Below are 19,938 nucleotides of genomic sequence, written 5' to 3'. Positions count from 1 at the left end.
GAGGAATGGGAGTGTTGCTGGGGGCTGCAGGGCCTGGGTTAACCTCTACATCACCAGAGGAACAGAGGAGGAGTAGGATTAGGGTACGGCTAAAGGCTATAAGAACTGGTCGTCTAGTGCGTTTGGAACAGAGAGTAAAAGGAGCAGATTTCTGGGCGCGGGAGAATAGATTCAAGGCATAATGTACAGACAAGGATATGGTAGGATGTGAGTACAGTGGAGGTAAACCTAGGTATTGTGTGACGATGAGAGAGGTTTTGTCTCTAGAGGCACCAGTTAATCCAGGTGAGGTCACCGCATGTGTGGGGTTGGAACAAATGGGCTATCTAAGGCATATTGGGCAGGGCTAGGGGCTCTACAGTGAAATAAGACAATAATCATTAACCAAAACAGCAATAGACAAAGCATATTGACATTAGGGAGAGACATGTCTAGCTGAGGGATCATAGGGTCCAATGAGTAGCACTAGATGAGTCAAGGAGCCAACTCCGTAGTCGCTGCTACGCTAGGCGAGCTGGAGACACGGCGATTCAGACAGCTAGCGGGCCCGGGGATAGCAGATGGGCATCCGGTGACGTCGCAACGAAAGAGCCTGTTGAGACCACCTCGGACGGTTACGTCGGCAGACCAGTCGTGATGGATCGGCAGGGCTCCATGTTTGCAGTAAAGGGTCCAGGCCAATTTGTAAAAGAGCCCAAGAATTGGCTGGTGGACCTCTTTGGCTAGCCGGGAGATGGGCCTAGCTCCAGGCTAGCTCCAGGCTAACTGGTGCTTGCTTCGGGACAAGACGTTCACCAGGAGTAACCACTCGGATAGCAGCTAGCTAGCTGCGAAGTTCCGGTGTAAAGGTGCAGACCTTGCGGTAGGAATCCGGTGGTAGAAAAAAAGCAGTCCGATATGCTCAAGGTTGATATCGAGCTGTGCAGACTGGCAGGAATTGACCAGGTTGAGGCCGGCTGATATCAGAGTTAACGGTGAGGACCGCTAGCATTGGCTAACTGACTACTAGCTAGTAGCTAGTTAGCTGGCTAGCTTCTGAAAGGGGTTCCGGTTCTAAAGTATAAAAATAGCAGATCTGTAACACATTGGGTGAGGCAGGTTGCAGGAGAGTATTGTCAGTCCGTAGATGGAAAGTGAGATTAAAATCTATACGAAATATATACGAAGAAAACAATATATACATGGGACAGGACAGGAGAAGACAAAGACACGCTTCCGACTGCTACGCCATCTTGGATTGAATGAACTCCAGATTTTGGATTACACATTTTGGATGAATTTCCACACCTCTCTTCCTGGCACCCTCAAACCCATGACAGGACCATTTCATTATACAGAAACATCTGCTCATCAGCTACCCTGGTGATCAGTTGTTTCTCTCAGTAGATGAGAGGCTTCACATCTCTTATCTTATCTGTAGATTATAAGGTTTTACTGCTAACCTACAAAGCATTACATGGGCTTGCTCCTACCTATCTCTCTGATTTGGTCCTGCCGTACATACCTACACGTACGCTACGGTCACAAGACGCAGGCCTCCTAATTGTCCCTGGAATTTCTAAGCAAACAGCTGGAGGCAGGGCTTTCTCCTATAGAGCTCCTATAGAGCTCAAGACACAAACTCGGTCTCAACCTTTAAGTCTTTACTGAAGACTCATCTCTTCAGTGGGTCATGATTGAGTGTAGTCTGGCCCAGGAGTGTGAAGGTGAATGGAAAGGCTCTGGAGCAACGAGCCGCCTTTGCTGTCTCTGCCTGGCCGGTTCCCCTCTTTCCACTGGGATTCTCTGCCTCTAACCCTATTACAGGGGCTGAGTCACTGGCTTACTAGGGCTCTTTCATACCGTCCCTAGGAGGGGTGCGTCACTTGAGTGAGTTGAGTCACTGATGTGATCTTCCCGTCTGGGTTGGGGCCCCCCCTTGGGTTGTGCCGTGGCGGAGATCTTTGTGGGCTATACTCGGCCTTGCCGAGTTAGTGGTTGAAGATATCCCTCTAGTGGTGTGGGGGCTGTGCTTTGGCAAAGTGGGTGGGGTTATATCCTTCCTATTTGGCCCTGTCCGGGGGTGTCATCGGATGGGGCCACAGTGTCTCCTGACCCCTCCTGTCTCAGCCTCCAGTATTTATGCTGCAGTAGTTTATGTGTCGGGGGGCTAGGGTCAGTTTGTTATATCTGGAGTACTTCTCCTGTCCTATCCGGTGTCCTGTGTGAATTTAAGTATGCTCTCTCTAATTCTCTCTTTCTTTCTCTCTCTCGGAGGACCTGAGCCCTAGGACCATGCCTCAGGACTACCTGACATGATGGCTCCTTGCTGTCCCCAGTCCACCTGGCCGTGCTGCTGCTCCAGTTTCAACTGTTCTGCCTGTGATTATTATTATTTGACCATGCTGGTCATTTATGAACATTTGAACATCTTGGCCATGTTCTGTTATAATCTCCACCCGGCACAGCCAGAAGAGGACTGGCCACCCCACATAGCCTGGTTCCTCTTTAGGTTTCTTCCTGGGTTTTGGCCTTTCTAGGGAGTTTTTCCTAGCCACCGTGCTTCTACACCTGCATTGCTTGCTGTTTGGGGTTTTAGGCTGGGTTTTTGTACAGCACTTTGAGATATCAGCTGATGTACGAAGGGCTATATAAATAAATTTGATTTGATTCGATTTGATTTAGTGGGGCATTCCTGGAGCTGAGTGAAGAGACACCAGAACTGCAGTACCAGTCACTGGACCTGGGTCTCTCCTGGAGAGGAGCATTACACACACACACACACACACACACACACACACACACACACACACACACACACACACACACACACACACACACACACACACACACACACACACAGTGGTAGGGAAGAGACTGAAAAACTCAGCGTGTGCAGACAGTAATCTCAGTAATCTCAAGACCACCTGTTTTCTTTGAGGTCTCTGGATCTGAGAGATGTTTTCCCCTGGTCTAATCACTACAATAAGGGACTGTTTCTTTTGCTTTAGTCCAAAAGGTTGTTGTCTTTATCTCTGCTCATAGCAGATCAAACAACCTGTCGGTTAAAGTGTTTCATTTCTCTGCCCACTGGACCTTCACCATGTCTTACATGCCTCAAAGCACAGACCTGAAGTGCTCTGTGAGCAGATGCATTCATGTGGAAACAAGTCTAATTGTAAGGTTATGTTAGCACAGTCAGGATCTTCCACAATCTTATCAAAAGCGGTCTGCTCTCTTGAATGTCTGCATTGCCAGCAGTTACTCCATCATAACACAACAACACCATTAGGCCTACCTCTGAAACAAGGGCAAACAAGTTCAGCACAAAACACACACACTATGATTTCATATGATTTCGCAATCGTCTGAATATAGCCCAGTAAGAGTGTTGTTTAGAAGTGGGGTGCCGTAATGTCTGGGGTGGTCAGAGAGTCAGACGTTGCCTGGTCAGCTTATTTGAACAGTTGAGGCAACATTCAGGTTATACCACACAGAAGGAACCTAATTAACATGACAGAGCTCCAGCATGTAACAACACCGGATTCAGTCATAAAATTGTCTTTGTATGTCTAAAGGGCCTTGACTGACAAAAATGTTCATGAGATGAACTTGGACGGTTTGTATTAGAACACAGCTATCCAGAGAAACATGGCAGGTATCAAGACGTAAAACAGATATCTCTGTCATAACACACCAACGTCGAAATGAATGAATGAACGAGCAAGGGAAATGAATTGGTCCTATCAAAACAGAACTCTGTCTGAAAAGTAGACAGGGTCAGAGATAATTAGTTGAGAAAATGTCCACATAGCCTCAGGAAGTGGAGATACAGTGTTCAGTAGGACCTCTGATAAGACTGTACACACGATCTACACACAGACAACTACACCACATGGCCCGAAAGTATGTGGACACACACTCGTCGAATACCTAATTCCAAAATCATGGCCATTAATATGGAGTTGGTCCCCCATTTCCTGCTATAACAGCTTCCACTCTTCTGGGAAGGCTTTCCACTAGATGTTGGAACATAGCTGCAGGGATATGCTTCCATTCAGCCACAAGAACATTAGTAAGGTCAAACACTGATGTCGGGTGATTAGGCCTGGCTTGCAGTCGGTGTTCCAATTCAGCCCAAAGGTGTTCAATGGGGTTGAGGTTAGGGCTCTGTGCAGGCCAGTCAAGTTCTTCTACATCAATCTCAACAAACCATTTCTGTATCGACCTCGCTTCGCTAATGCACGGTGGCAATATCATGCTGAAACAGGAAAGGACACTCCCCAAACTGTTGCCACAAAGTTGGAAGCACAGAATTGCCTAGAATGTCATTGTATGCTTTAGCGTTAAGATCTCCCTTCACTGGAACTAAGGGGCCTAGCCCGAACCATCAAAAACAGCCCCAGATCATTATTCCTCCTCCACCAAACTTTACACTTGGCACTTTGCATTCGAGCAGGTAGCATTCTCTTGGCATCCATCTAACCCAGATTTGTCCGTCGGACTGCCAGATGGGGAAATGTGATTCAGAGTCCAATGGCGGCAAGCTTTACACCACTCCAGCCAACGGTTGGCATTGCACATGGTGATCTTAGGCTTGTTTGTGGCTCCTCAGCCATGGAAACCCATTTCATGAAGCTCCAGACAAACGGTTCTTGTGCTGACGTGGAACTCGTGCTGACGTGGAACGTGGAACTCGGTAGTGAGTGTTGCACCCGAGGACAGATGATTTTTACGCGCTTCATGCTTCACCACTCGTCAGTCCCTTTCTGTGAGCCTGTGTGGCCTAACACTTCGCGGCTGAGCCATTGTTGCTCATGGACGTTTCTACGTCACAACTCACAGTTGACCAGGGCAGCTCTAGGAGGGCAGAAATTTGATGAACTGACTTGTTGGAAAGGTTGTTGGCATCCTATGACGGTGCCACATTGAAAGTCATTGAGCTTTTCAGTATGGGCCATTCCACTGCCAATGTTTGTCTATGTAGATTTCATGGCTGTGTGCTCGGTTTTATACACCTGTCAGCAACAGGTGTGGCTGAAAAAGACTAATACACTAACTTGAAGGCGTGTCCACATACTTTTAGTGTATTTCCAACTCAAATGTTACAGTCTTGAGAGACTGGGACAAACACAACACACACAGACCACTGAGGGACAAATAGCGGGCTGCCAAGACCAAGTATAATGCAGGCATGCAGTCAATTTGGTTACTTACCGGCTTCAACAGCTGAAGAGGAAGAGAAGCCCACCATTTTCCAAAAACAGCTCCAGTGAGAATTGCTGTGGTAATCCACACATCAGCTGTGCTTGTCTCTGGGATTGCAGAGCTCTAAACACACAGTTCGGCTGAGGTGTCACTCTCATTCACCCTCACCCTCACTCCCTCTCTCCTTCCCTGGTATTGTGGTATACAGTAGGCTGGGCTCAAATGATTGACTCTCGCTGTTACACCCCACCTCCTATACTCTCTCTTCCTCTCTCTTCCTCCCTCTCTCTTTCCCTCTGGGGGGTGGAACTACTCAAAAAGACTTTCATCTCTACTTCTCTTTGAGGAGTTCCACTTCCCAGGGTCTGGTCTCTGGTGGTTGAAACTGGATCACAAAAAAAAGGAAGGGGATGATAGTCAAAGCTCAATGATTTATGAAGTAAGTGACTTCTGCTGGAGATGATGTGATGGGGTTATCGACTCGCAATTACATGACAGATCACTGGGCAATGTCTAATAAACCACCATGGATGTCTCATTGCGTGCATAGTCAGTCACTAAAAGGTTTCCATCCAACAAGAATAGCGTTGGGTTGGGTTTCTCGCTCCAGAGAGAATATCCGGTGGGGGGTGAGGATGATCCAGTGACCTTAACACTGCTGCCTCTCTCTAACTGCTCACCACACTGACACACTCTGACACGTCCTCACGGCTACAGCCGACACACAAGGAAACCATGGTGACCCCAAAAGCCGCTGACTGAGCTGAGCCAAATACCTGCCAACGCACTCACAGCAGGACAGCACTTCCTCCAACTCACTAGACTCAACACTCAGACATACCAAGGAGCTTCATATGCATATGAATCAGCTTCACTGCTCCTTTGGTTCCATCTTTAAAAAAAGACTTGTCGTTTGAGTGTGTCTTTAGAGAGACTGTTTGTAAGCTAATGAATGGCTGCTGACTTTTTTTCTCTCACAGTAAGCAGATGGAATTTCACTCTAATTTATTGAGAGATGTTTGAAGGACAGCAGATTGTTTCCACAGAGAATGGTCGGTTTCCTTCCCCTTGAAACAAGGAAATGAAGCCAAACAAAATAAGAAAAAAACGTAGTTCTGCTGCTATACAAAAGAGATGTGTGTGTGTGTGTGTGTGTGTGTGTGTGTGTGTGTGTGTGTGTGTGTGTGTGTGTGTGTGTGTGTGTGTGTGAAAGAGTGTGTAAGAGAGAGGGAGAGTGCATGAATATACTACAGTATGTGTGTATGAGGATACAAGGATGAGGAAAAAGAGGAAAAGGGGATCGGAGCGGAAGCAGGCTAAGCGGTGCGGTAGGATGTGTGTGTTATTTTAGCGGTGTGGGGTGCAATCACAACTCCACGGCCCTGGGTCTCCAGGGCTCCATTGTCTGTGTGTGAACCCTACTGCCTGGGGCAGAGAGGGGCCCGTCCACCCTTCCGCCCAGTTTCCGCGCTGCTCGCGTTCCCATGCAACACCCTCAATCCTACACACCTCTGGGAAGTGTGTCAGCCTGCCTGGCCGGGGGATCATGGGGGTGTTACAGTTAGTTTAGTACAGTCACAGTGCTCAGAGAGGCCTCATCTAGTCACGTTCCCCTGCAGCCACACCTACACAGAGTGATTGAACACTATGACTTTTGACCCCTGCCGTGGTTCTGTGAGTTCAGGTCAACAAAGCCTTGCCTGTCAACTGTCAACAATCCCAGATCACAGAGCTGTCAGCTAAGACCATGAAACCTGACGTGTACTCTCTCCCCTGAGAACTTTATCCAGTATCATCAAAGTTGGCTTGTGGTAAAAGTAATGTCAAATAAGCCTGCACTGATGCTACCACTAACAAAGAAACAGACAGCCTCTTATATTTACAAGTACTTACCAAAGATCTTTGTGCTAATCCAACAGAGCCAAAGTAGACACCGCCAAGGGGTTGTGACAACCGTAATGTCTCCAGTAATTCAACAAAGCTACATCCTACACTGTGGTAGGTCACAAACACAGAGAGGGGAGGTTATCCTGAGCCTTCATTCAAGCCCCTTTCATTCAGCCTTTCCGCACCTTAACAATACACCATTGTCCAGACAAGGGCCAAAATGAAACAATGACAATGCTCTTGAAGAAACGGGGACAATGCAGTCCGGTGAGTTGTGGTTCTGGCGGCATACATTGAAACGCGTGGCTTTTTTTTGTGGCTTTCTTCTGCAAATTGCTATGAATTAACAAACGCATTTCTTAAAACTTGTCAATACTTAACATCGTGTCAGGGCGTGGGACATTCATTGTGTGACAATAAATAACTAGTAGGTTTATTAGGCTCCAGCAGCTAGAATTTGTCCGGCCACAATTCAACTGTGGAAACACAGCGGCTCTCAACACCAGACAACAGAAAGAGCTGGCCTCTACTACACTTGAGATTGTTCGTGAGGCGTTTACCTCTGCCCTCCATTTACAAATAAAACCGGTGAATGAATCATTGGCAGTGCTCACTGCTAAAGGGGATACCTATTCAACCAAAGTGGAAAGCCTGGAGAAGATCGCCAATGTGACAGAGGTGCGGCTCCATGACCTGGAAACAGCACAAGCCAAGTTGGAAGGAATAACACAAACTCCTCAAAGAGAAAACGGAATCAATTGAAAATCATTCCCGGAAATTAGTGCTAGTCACTTCCTTCACGAGCAATCTTTTCTATGAAGTGTTCGGGCAGGAGAAGCTGGGTCCTATGCTGCTGAATAACACTGGGCATTGCACAGGTCAACTCCGCAGCAGATCTCGGATGTATGATTGTGCGGATCCACACGTTTGAAGTCAAGCGGCGAATTGTTTACCTTGCTGCGGAATGCGGGGGTCTGACCTATGCAGGGAAGAGGATCAGCATCTACCCAGACCTATGTGCCAATTTGCTAAACAGAGGGAGACCTACAACGAGGTGAGATCCCGGCTACGCATGCTAAGACTGAGATGCAGGTATGCTGTCCAATATTGTGGATAGCATACCTGCATAATGAGCCAGTCATGAGGTTCCATCTGTCGGCTTGTCCCCTTGTGTGTTGGGCTTGATGTGCTTATCGAAGAAGTCTTGAGAATCCTTGGCTGTGGGAAAATGTGTGTTGTGTTCTGGAAGGTCAAGATGAGTTTTGTCAAGTGGTGGATGAAGCAGCATCTCAGTCCTAGCCTATGGCTATGGTGTTGCCCTCACCATAAGGCAGTGAGAAGGACCCCCCTCAAGTACAAGGAACAATATTACTATTATCGCTGAGCATTGAACTTGTTACAATTATATTGCCTAAGGTCCAGGACATCTACACAGTGATGACACCATGCCAATTAATGAGCAATCGACAAAATATGGATCCTACAGCTATCCTATTTTTAACTGGTTAGGCATTAGGCTTGCATTTAAAAAAAAAATATATATATATATATATATATATATATATATATTTCACCTTTATTTAACCAGGTAGGCTAGTTGAGAACAAGTTCTCATTTGCAATTGCGACCTGGCCAAGATAAAGCGTAGCAGTTCGACACAAACACATACAAACACAGAGTTACACATGGAATAAACAAACATACAATCAATATTACAATAGAAAAAAAGGAAAATAAAAAGTCTATATACAGAGAGTGCAAATGAGGTAGTGTAAGGGAGTTAAGCCAATAAATTGGCCATGGTGGCAAAGTAATTGCAATATAGAAATTAAACACTGATGTGTAGACGTGCAGAAGATGAATGTGCAAGTAGAGATAATGGGGTGCAAAGGAGCAAGATAAATAAATAAATACAGTATGGGGATGAGGTAGTTGGATGGGCTGTTTACAGATGGGCTATGTACAGGTGCAGTGATCTGTGAGCTGCTCTGACAGCTGGTGCTTAAAGCTAGTGAGGGAGATATGAGTCTCCAGCTTCAGTGATTTATGCAGTTCGTTCCAGTCATTGGCAGCAGAGAACTGGAAGGAAAGGCGACCAAAGGATAAATTGGCTTTGGGGGTGACCAGTGAGATTTACCTGCTGGAACGCATGCTATGGGTGGGTGCTGCTATGGTGACCAGTGAGCTGAGATAAGGCGGGGCTTGACCTAGCAGAGACTTGTAGATAACCTGGATCCAGTGGGTTTGGCGGCGAGAGTGAAGCGAGGGCCAGCCGACGAGAGCATACAGGTCGCAGTGGTGGGTAGTATATGGGGCTTTGCTGACAAAACGGATGGCACTGTGATAGACCGCATCCAATTTGTTGAGTAGAGTGTTGGAGGCTATTTTATAAATGACATCGCCGAAGTCGAGGATCGGTAGGATGGTCAGTTTTATGAGGGTATTTTTGGCAGCATGAGTGAAGGATTTGTTGCGAAATAGGAAGCCGATTCTAGATTTCATTTTGGATTGGAGATGCATAATGTGAGTCTGGAAGGACAGTTTACAGTCTAACCAGACACCTAGGTATTTGTAGTTATCCACATATTCTAAGTTAGAGCCGTCCAGAGAGGTTTTCGCCTGCCAAATCAGTCCTCGACAACTACTGTGATTATTATTATTTGACCATGCTGGTCATTTATGAACATTTGAACATCTTGACCATGTTCTGTTATAATCTCCACCTGGCACAGCCAGAAGAGGACTGGCCACCCCTCATAGCCTGGTTCCTCTCTAGGTTTCTTCCTGGGTTTTTGCCTTTCTAAGGAGTTTTTCCTAGCCACCGTGCTTCTACACCTGCATTGCTTGCTGTTTGGGGTTTTAGGCTGGGTTTCTGTACAGCACTTTGAGATATCAGCTGATGTACGAAGGGTTATATAAATAAATGTGATTTGATTTGATGCTGGACAGGTGGGAAGGTGCGGGAAGTGATCGGTTGAAGAGCATGCATTTAGTTTTACTTGCATTTAAGAGCAGTTGGATGCCACGGAAGGAGAATTGTATGGCATTGAAGCTCGTCTGGAGGTTAGTTAACACAGTGTCCAACGAAGGGCCAGAAGTATACAGAATGGTGTCGTCTGCGTAGAGGTGGATCAGAGAATCCCCAGCAGCAATAGCAAAATCATTGATGTATCCAGAGAAGAGTGTCGGCCCGAGAATTAAACCCTGTGGCACCCCCATAGAGACTACCAGAGGTCCGGACAACAGGCCCTCCGATTTGACACACTGAACTATATTAGAGAAGTAGTTGGTAAACCAGGCGAGGCAATCATTTGAGAAACCAAGGCTGTTGAGTCTGCCAATAAGAATGTGGTGATAGACAGAGTCGAAAGCCTAGGCCAGGTCGATGAATACGGCTGCACAGTAATGTCTCTTATCGATGGCGGTTATGATATCATATAGGACCTTGAGCGTGGCTGAGGTGCACCCATGACCAGCTCTGAAACCAGATTGCATAGCGGAGAAGATACGGTGAGATTCGAAATGGTCGGTAATCTGTTTGTAAACTTGGCTTTCGAAGACCTTAGAAAGGCAGGGTAAGATAGATATAGCTCTGTAGCAGTTTGGGTCTAGAGTGTCTCCCCTTTGAAAAGGGGGATGACCACTGCAGCTTTCCAATCTTTGGCAATCTCAGACGATACGAAAGAGTGCTTGAACAGGCTAGTGATAGGGGTTGCAACAATTTCGGCAGATCATTTTAGAGAGAGAGGATCCAGATTGTCTAGCCTGGCAGATTTGTAGGGGTACAGATTTTGCAGCTCTTTCAGAACATCAGCTCTCTGGATTTGGGTGAAGGAGAAATCGGGGAGGCATGGGCGACTTGCTGTGGGGAGTGCAGGGCTGTTGACTGGGGTAGGGGAAGCCAGGTGGAAAGCATGGCCAGCCGTAGAAAAATGCATATCAGTCATATCTCCTTTTTGTTTCATTTTAATTATATTTTTCTTCATTACCCACCCTTACTTGTCAAGACCAAACATTTGGTCATTACCCACTCTTCATTATGTTACAACCCCATCATTATAGTACAGGGCAGGGGGAAGATGCCTAGATGGCCAGCATCCCGGAGTCGCCTCTTCACGGTTGACGTTGAGACTGGTGTTTTGCGGGTACTATTTAATGAAGATGTCAGTTGAGGACTTGTGAGGCATCTGTTTCTCAAACTCGACACTCTAATGTATTTGTCCTCTTGCTAAGTTGTGCACCGGGGCCTCCACTCTTCTTTCTGTTCTGGTTCAAGACAGTTTGTGCTGTTCTGTGAAGGGAGTACACACCGTTGTATGAGATCTTCAGTTTCTTGGCAATTTCTCGCATGGAATAGCCTTCCTTTCTCAGAACAAGAATAGACTGACAAGTTTCAGAAGAAAGTTATTTGTTTCTGGACATTTTGAGCCTGTAATTGAACCCACAAATGTTGATGCTCCAGATACTCAACTAGTCTAAAGAAAGCCCGTTTTATTTATTTTCAGCTGTGCTAACATAAATGCAAAAGGGTTTTCTAATGATCACTTAGCCTTTTAAAATGATAGACATGGATTAGCTAACACAACGTGACATTGGAACACAGGAGTAATGGTTTCTGATAATGGGCCTCTGTACGCCTATGTAGATATTCCATAAAAAATCTGCCGTTTCCAGCTACAATAGTCATTTACAACATTAACAATGTCTACACTGTATTTCTGATGAATTAGATGTTATTTTAAATAGACAAAAATCTGATTTATTTTTTAAAACAAGGACATTTCTAAGTGACCCCAAACTTTTGAAAGGTAGTTTATACAGTGGGGCAAAAAAAGTATTTAGTCAGCCACCAATTGTGCAAGTTCTCCCAAGACGAGAGAGGCCTGTAATTGTCAGCATAGGTACACTTCAACTATGACAGACAAAATGAGAAAAAAAATCCAGAAAATCACATTGTAGGATTTTTAATGAATTTATTTGCAAATTATGGTGGAAAATAAGTATTTGGTCACCTCCAAACAAGCAAACACACCGCCCGGGAGAACTTGCACAATTGGTGGCTGACTAAATACTTTTTTGCCCCACTGTATATACACTACATGACCAAAGATATGTGGACACCTGCTCCCTGAACATCTCATTCCAAAATCATTAATATTAATATGGGCATTAATATGGAGTTGGTCCCCCCTTTGCTGCTATAACAGCCTCCACTTTTCTAGGAGGGGACTTGCTCCCATTCAGCCACAAGAGCAGTAATGAGGTCAGGCACTGATATTGGGCGATTAGGCCTGGCTCGCAGTCGGCGTTCCAATTGATCCCAAAGGTATTCGTTGGAGTTGAGGTCAGGGCTCTGTGCAGGCCAGTCAAGTTCTTCCACACCGATCTCGACAAACCATCTCTGTATGGACCTCACTTTGTGCACGGGGGCATTGTCATGCTGAAACAGGGGCCTTCCCCAAACTGTTGCCAAAAAGTTGAAAGCACAGAATCGTCTATAATGTCATTGTATGCTGTAGTGTTAAGATTTCCCTTCACTGGAACTAAGAGGCCTAGACCAAACCATGAAAAATAGCCCCAGACAATTATTCCTCTTCCACCAAACTTTACAGTTGGCACTATGCATTCGGGCAGGTAGCGTTCTCCTGGCATCTGCCAAACCCAAATTCATCCATCGGACTGCCAGATGATGAAGCACGATTCATCATTCCAGAGAACACATTCACACTTCTCCAGAGTCCAATGGTGGCGAGCTTCACACCACTCCAGACAATGCTTGGCATTGCGCATGGTGCTCTTAAGCTTCTGTTGGGCTGCTCAGCCTTTGAAACCCATTTCATTAAGATCCCGATGAACAGAGGCATTGTCATTGTAAATAGTCCGGGTGGATTAATTGTTCAGCAGTTTTATGGCTTGGGGGTAGAAGCTGTTAAGGAGCCTTTTGGTCTTAGACTTGGCGCTCCGGTACCGCTTGCTGTTCGGGAGCAGAGAGAACAGTCTATGACTAGGGTGGCTGGAGTCTCTGACAATTTTTTGGGCCTTCCTCTGACACGGCCTAGTATATCGGTCCTGGATGTCAGGAAGCTTGGCCCCAGTGATGTACTGGGTCGTAGGCACTACCCTATGTAGTGCCTTACTGTCAGATGCCGAGCAGTTGCCATTCCAGGCGGTGATGCAATGCTCTCGATGGTACAGCTGTAGAACTTTTTGAGGATCTGGGGACCCATGCCAAATCTTTTCAGTCTCCCGAGGGGGGAAATGTGTTGTCATGCCCTCTTCACAACTGTCCTGGTGTGTTTGGACCATGATAGATTGTTGGTGATGTGGACACCAAGGAACTTGAAACTCTCAACCTGCTCCACTTCAGTCCCGTCGATGTTAATGGGGGCCTGTTCGGCTCTCCTTTTTCTATTGTCCACGATCAGCACCTTATGTCCTGCAGCTGAGATTTCCCGTCTAGGCTGATGAAGCAGCTTCTATCAACCCTTTAGCTTCCTATTCCTATACGCTCGTCCCTGCTACATCCAAAATGCACTTCATCATCGCCTTCATCCCATCACCTTCTTTTACCTTTGCATCGCACATAAGATCAGCGGATTCTATCTCTGTCTGTAAGTCTTAATTATATCACATTGCTGTATGTCTCCTATCTCGCTGTCCAGTAATGTGCTCTCCAGACCAAAGCTTAGGGAGATATATCTGCACACAACGATGGTCTCCAGTCTAGGAGAAGAGCGAGCTATGTGAGAGAGCTGAGAGGAAAGAGAGCTATGTGTTCTGGTTTGACCTGCCCTGTCCTCCCTACAGTACACAACCAAGGACAGGACAGACTCCCTCTGAAGATGCACATCAGCTGTTGCGGGAAAGAGGCTTGCTGTTCATCACACTCAGTGAGGACTGCGGAGGGATCCACAGAAAGGGCCTTTGTGCAACCAGAGCCCGGTCACATGGAGGCCACATGGCCTTGGTGGGAGGGAGGATGTAATTCAATGTTGACAACAACAACAAGTTGGATTGGGTCAATCACAGAACTCAGACAGACAACAGGCCACAGCACTCAGAGGGAGGGGAAGAACAGGACAGCATTGTAGGATGACATTGGCAACATGTGTCATTACATAGTAATGACACCAGGGCAGTCCTCAGAAGATTAAAAGGTAATGAGAACAGAAGTGAAGTGAAGCATTATAAGACACGTTCAGGAGATAAGAGATATTTCCTGAGAACATCCATCTCCCAGAGGTGGTCTATGCTCCATCACAACAACTGGTCAGTGTGACTGACTTTGAGGCTTCAGGAAGTCTACAAAAAAAATGTTTACTTTGGCCGCATCCTCATTGTCAAGACGCCACCACCACATCGCAAGAATAACATACCATAGCATCAACAATTTTTTTACAGTCTCAGTTGTTTTTTTGAATGTCTCTATTTAGACTCAGGATGCTGCTCTCCATTATTTCAACACAAAACAGTTTAGTGCAAATCAACAGGAAGTTTGTGACAATGCTCTGCAGAGGACCCCCCCATTCTTCACAAAACCCTTTTTTTAGACCATACTGCAGAAGAATGGAAGAGATACAAGAGTGTGTGTGTGTGTGTGTGTGTGTGTGTGTGTGTGTGTGTGTGTGTGTGTGTGTGTGTGTGTGTGTGTGTGTGTGTGTGTGTGTGTGTGTGTTTGTGAGTGGATAGACTCCTCAGCTAAAGACCCAGTCATGAGACCTACAATCATGCAGTCACGGGAGTTATATTTGTGCATTTGCAGAACAACACCCCCAACAGCTCCACTGAGATGGAGGAATATTGTGAAGTCTAGAATATGCTGCACACACACATTACAGTATAACCGACATACTTGAGAAGTGAACAGTGAGGATGGTTGTGTAATGGGCTTACTAGGGCGCTTTGTGAGATTTGAGGAGGGAATTCAAATCATTCATAAAATGTCTCCAAGCCTCTTAGGGATGTGCGTGCTTGAACAGCTCTCTCTATGTCTCTTATCATTATTCTACGACCTGCTTGGCTATCCGTGACACTCTCAGAGGTCAGAGGAGGGACAGGTCATGAAAATTAGGTCTCAGTTCAGCAAACTCCCATCTATGACCATGATAAAAAAAAACAGCCCAGTCAGAGTATCTCAGCCTCCCCTGCTAGGGGCCTTGACCTTTGGGTCAACAGATACAGAGTGCCCCTTCATGCATTGGGGGCATGAGCCAAAGTGTGGCGGGCCACTCTCGGACGAAGACCACTTTGGCTCTTACATCTCTATTCATATCTCCATAATAGCATATGATTTCACCCTGCCTCTATGTGAGAGAGAGCTGTTGGTCAGGCTGGTCTCAGCAGGCATTCCAGTGTGTGAGACAGACAGTGTTAGGCTGTCAGGCCTTATGAGCAGCAGAAGACTGGGGGCTTTGTCTCTGTGGCCCAGGGTATTTATAGGAGTGTGCCATGTGCACAGCTGTGAGAGGGGTCTTCATCCCAGACCCACTTGATGACTCCTCGACGATAGCCACCAAAATACTGTACCTCAAAATATGTACAACTTTATCAGAATTGGCCTACCATGTGCAGTGGCTTTTGGTGAATATTATATAAGTAAGGACCCAGTTTTTCCAAGTCGGGTAACGTGTTCAGGAGAAGAAGAACAAAAAAAATCAGGGCCCCAGTTACACAGACTGTCACGGTAAGATTCAGAAGGAAATACCTTTTCATGCCCCACAGAATTCTACACGGTAACATTCTGCAGTAGATCACACTCTGTATACATTCCTAAATCAACAAGCACTATAATGTTTATCCAAAGCCCTCATCCTGTGAGACATCCCTTGTCCACTTTTACATTCAAGTTGAATTCGAGTCCACTCCAACTTTGATGTGTTTTTACATACATGTGTATTGATGTGTCCCAAGTGAGTGTGAACTTCTCTCAGCGCTCAGTGCATAGGTGGAGACCTTTGAGTTGAGCTTCTATTATTTGGACAAGGAGAACATGAATCACATATTTATTCTAATGGGACTTATGGTGCACTCTAAAAAAGACCTAACCGATACATTTGGATTTGAAAGGACAGCAGGTGCAGGCACTTAACTGAAAAATGTAAAGATCTGAATTTAAGGTACCGTTTGTCCCTTGTGTGATCTAAATTGATATTGTTCTATGAAGTTACCATCTATCTTTTCACATGTGGAAATCTTTCTAAAAACACAAAACGGACACAATTCTATGGATATCAGTCATCATAGAGGTAGGATTATGTGGGCTATAAGAATATGTTGAAGGCTAGCTGTATTGGGTGGAGATGACTGAACTGCTCACTTTTGTGTCTGCAGGTATACAGACGAGGAGGCATACAAAGGTATGTCAATTGGTGTTGGTATATTATGCAGATCACATTTACCATCCTCCTCCCTTACCTCTTCAATGAATATCCCATAGGCTTCTTTCTACATTGTGGACAAGGTATGTGTCTGAAAACCATTATCAAAACAGTTTTTTTCATTCACATTCACCACAAAAACCAAGGTATGAATTCTGTGCATGTTTTGTTAATCACACACCCTCCCTACACCTCTGATGAATATAACAGGAAACCTTTTAGATCACCACGCACTGCAAAATCATTCTGGCTATGGATACGGAGAACATCAACACATTAACATCAACATACCAGAGGATATACCCATTGGACTTGTGGCTCTGCTGGGAGTTTACCTCATATTTGAATTTTTATTATTCAGCTTTGCCACTAATATCATAAGAAACACTGACAACTAAAATGTTGTGTTTATTGTTGTTATTGTCATGCATATTATTATTATTATTATTACTATTATTATTAATAGTAATGATAATACTAATAATTAATAATAATGATAATAATAATAGGGGGGTAGTTAAGAAAAAAATTTGCCCCAAAAGGTTCTTCAAAAAGATCTTAGAGGATCCATTAAAAGGGTTCTTCGAAGAACTTATAGGGTTCCCCCACAGTTTCAATTTTAAGGACCCCTACCAGATACTCCAGGAACCTTTTATTTGATTGTTTTGTTATTAATGTTTCCCTATGTTAATGACTGGACCTCTCAAAAGGTCTTCCAAAGAGGAACATTGAGCTCAGAGCAGGTTCAAATCAAATCAAAAACAAAATCATTGGTCACGTACACATATTCTACAGATGTTATCACAGGTGCAGCGAAATGCTTATGTTTCTAGCCTCAACAGTGTGGTAACAACTAACAATACACACATCTCAAAACATTCAAAGAAAGGAATTAAGAAATATCAGAACGAGCAATGTCAGAGTCAGGAATGTAAATATCTATGTATTTAGGTGGTGTGTATGGACAGTATGGACAGTATATGAATAGAAAAGGTGAGTACACCAGTAGTTATATAGCATGGTGTGTATAGACAGTATGGACAGTATATGAATAGAAAAGGTGAGTACAGCAGTAGTTATATAGCATGGTGTGTATAGACAGTATGGACAGTATATGAATAGAAAAGGTGAGTACAGCAGTAGTTATATAGCATGGTGTGTATAGACAGTATGGACAGTATATGAATAGAAATGGTGAGTACAGCAGTAGTTATATAGCATGGTGTGTATAGACAGTATGGACAGTATATGAATAGAAAAGGTGAGTACAGCAGTAGTTATATAGCATGGTGTGTATAGACAGTATGGACAGTATATGAATAGAAAAGGTGAGTACAGCAGTAGTTATATAGCATGGTGTGTATAGACAGTATGGACAGTATATGAATAGAAAAGGTGACTACAGCAGTAGTTATATAGCATGGTGTGTATAGACAGTATGGACAGTATATGAATAGAAAAGGTGAGTACAGCAGTAGTTATATAGCATGGTGTGTATAGACAGTATGGACAGTATATGAATAGAAAAGGTGAGTACAGCAGTAGTTATATAGCATGGTGTGTATAGACAGTATGAACAGTATATGAATAGAAAAGGTGAGTACAGCAGTAGTTATATAGCATGGTGTGTATAGACAGTATGGACAGTATATGAATAGAAAAGGTGAGTAAAGCAGTAGTGACAGTACCTTCAAAAGGTATCCACACCCCTTGACTTTTTCCACATTTTGTTGTGTTACAGCCTGAATTTTAAATGGGTTCAATTGAGATAATGTCAAAGTGGAATTATGTTTTTAGAAATGTTTACAAATTAATAAAAAAAAAAGGCTATATTAGTTCAGGAGTAAACATGTGCTTAACAAGTAACATAATGTTGCATGGACTCACTCTGTGTGCAACAATAGTGTTTAACATGATTTGTGAATGACTACCTCATCTCTGTACCCCACACATACAATTATCTGTAAGATCCCTCAGTCGCGCAGTGAATTTCCAACACAGATTCAACCACAAAGACCAGGGATGTTTTCCAATGCCTCACAAAGAAGGGCACCTAATTGCAGATATTGAAAATCCCTTTGAGCATGGTGAAGTTAATAATTACACTTTGGATGGTGTATCAATACAACCAGTCACTACAAAGATAAAGGCGTCCTTCCTAACTCAGTTGCCGGTAAGGAAGGAAACCGCTCAGGGATTTCACCATGAGGCCAATGGTGACTTTAAAACAGTCAGAGTTTTAATGGCTGTGATAAGAGAAAAGTGAGGATGGATCAACAACATTGTAGTTGCATCACAATACTAACCTAAATGACAGTGAAAAGAAGGAAGCCTGTACAGAATAAAATATTTGAAAACGTGCATCCTGCTTGCAATAAGGCACTAAAGTAAAACTGCAACAAAAAAAAAAAGGAAAATAAATTAACTTTATGTCCTGAATACAAAGCATTATGTTTGGGGAAAATCCAACACAACACTGAGTACCGCTCTTCATATTTTCAAGCATGGTGGTGGCTGCATCACGTTATGGTTGTCATCGGAAAGGACTAGGGAGTTTTTTATACAAATAAATACAAATAAACAGAACAGAGCTAAGCACAGGCCAAATCCTAGAGGAAAACCTGGTTCAGTCTGCTTTCCAACAGACACTGGGAGACAAATTCACCTTTCAGCAAGACAAAAACATACAACACAAGGCCAAGTATACACTGGAGTTGGTTACCAAGATGACGTTGAATGTTCCTAGTGTCCTAGTTACAGTTTTGACTTAAATTTACTTGAAAATCTATGGCAAGACTTGAAAATGGCTGTCTAGCAATGACCAGCAACCAACTTGACAGAGCTTCAATAATTTAAAAAAGAATAATGGCCAAATATTGTACAATCCAGGTGTCACTCCCTGACCTGAGAGAGCCTTTTTATGTCTCTACTTTGGTTTGGTCAGGGTGTGATTTGGGTGGGCATTCTATGTTTTGTTTTCTATGTTTCTTTATTTCTATGTTTTGGCCGGGTATGGTTCTCAATCAGGGACAGCTGTCTATCGTTGTCTCTGATTGGGAATCATACTTAGGTAGCCCTTTTCCCCCTCCTTCAGTGTGGGTAGTTATCTTTGTTAGTGGCGCTATAGGCCCTGTAAGCTTCACGGTTGTGGCGTTGTTTTGTTGGGGACATTTGAAATAAAAAGGAAAATGTACGCTCACAACGCTGCACTTTGGTCCACTTCTTTCGACGGCCGTGACACCAGGTTTGCAAAGCTCTTAGAGTCTTACCCAGGAAGACTCACAGCTGTAATCACTGCCAAAGGTGATTCTAACATGTATTGACTCAGGGGTGTGAAAAATTATGTAAATGAGATATTTCTGGATTTCCAAAAAAAAATCTAAACATGTTTTCACTTTGTCATTATGGGGTATTGTGTGTAGATGGCTAAACAAATATATATTGAATCAATTTTGCATTCAGGCTGTAAGACAACAAACTGTGGAAT

General features: G+C 44.4%; 1 protein-coding gene across 4 annotated transcripts in view; it reads right to left on the bottom strand.

Moving 5' to 3' along the window:
- The window catches only part of LOC110537794 (actin filament-associated protein 1-like 1), a 36,639-nt gene that overhangs the window by 13,346 nt on the left and 3,355 nt on the right, over nucleotides 1-19,938 (bottom strand). Inside the window, exon 1 of one of the 4 annotated variants that reach the window (XM_021624184.3) lies at nucleotides 5,197-6,165. The exons of 2 other annotated variants lie outside the window; for them this stretch is intronic. In XM_021624184.3, the coding sequence (XP_021479859.3) occupies nucleotides 5,197-5,233 (37 nt within the window). In that variant the 5' untranslated portion in view covers nucleotides 5,234-6,165. Of the gene's footprint in view, nucleotides 1-5,196; nucleotides 6,166-19,938 lie in introns of those variants that run through there. One more of the 4 variants, XM_090192794.1, reaches the window with a different exon arrangement.

This window comes from Oncorhynchus mykiss, chromosome 12 (genome assembly GCF_057628025.1).
Source record: "Oncorhynchus mykiss isolate SJ-2025 chromosome 12, ASM5762802v1, whole genome shotgun sequence".
NCBI lineage: Eukaryota > Metazoa > Chordata > Actinopteri > Salmoniformes > Salmonidae > Oncorhynchus > Oncorhynchus mykiss.
This window is presented reverse-complemented; position numbering and strand designations above follow the sequence as displayed.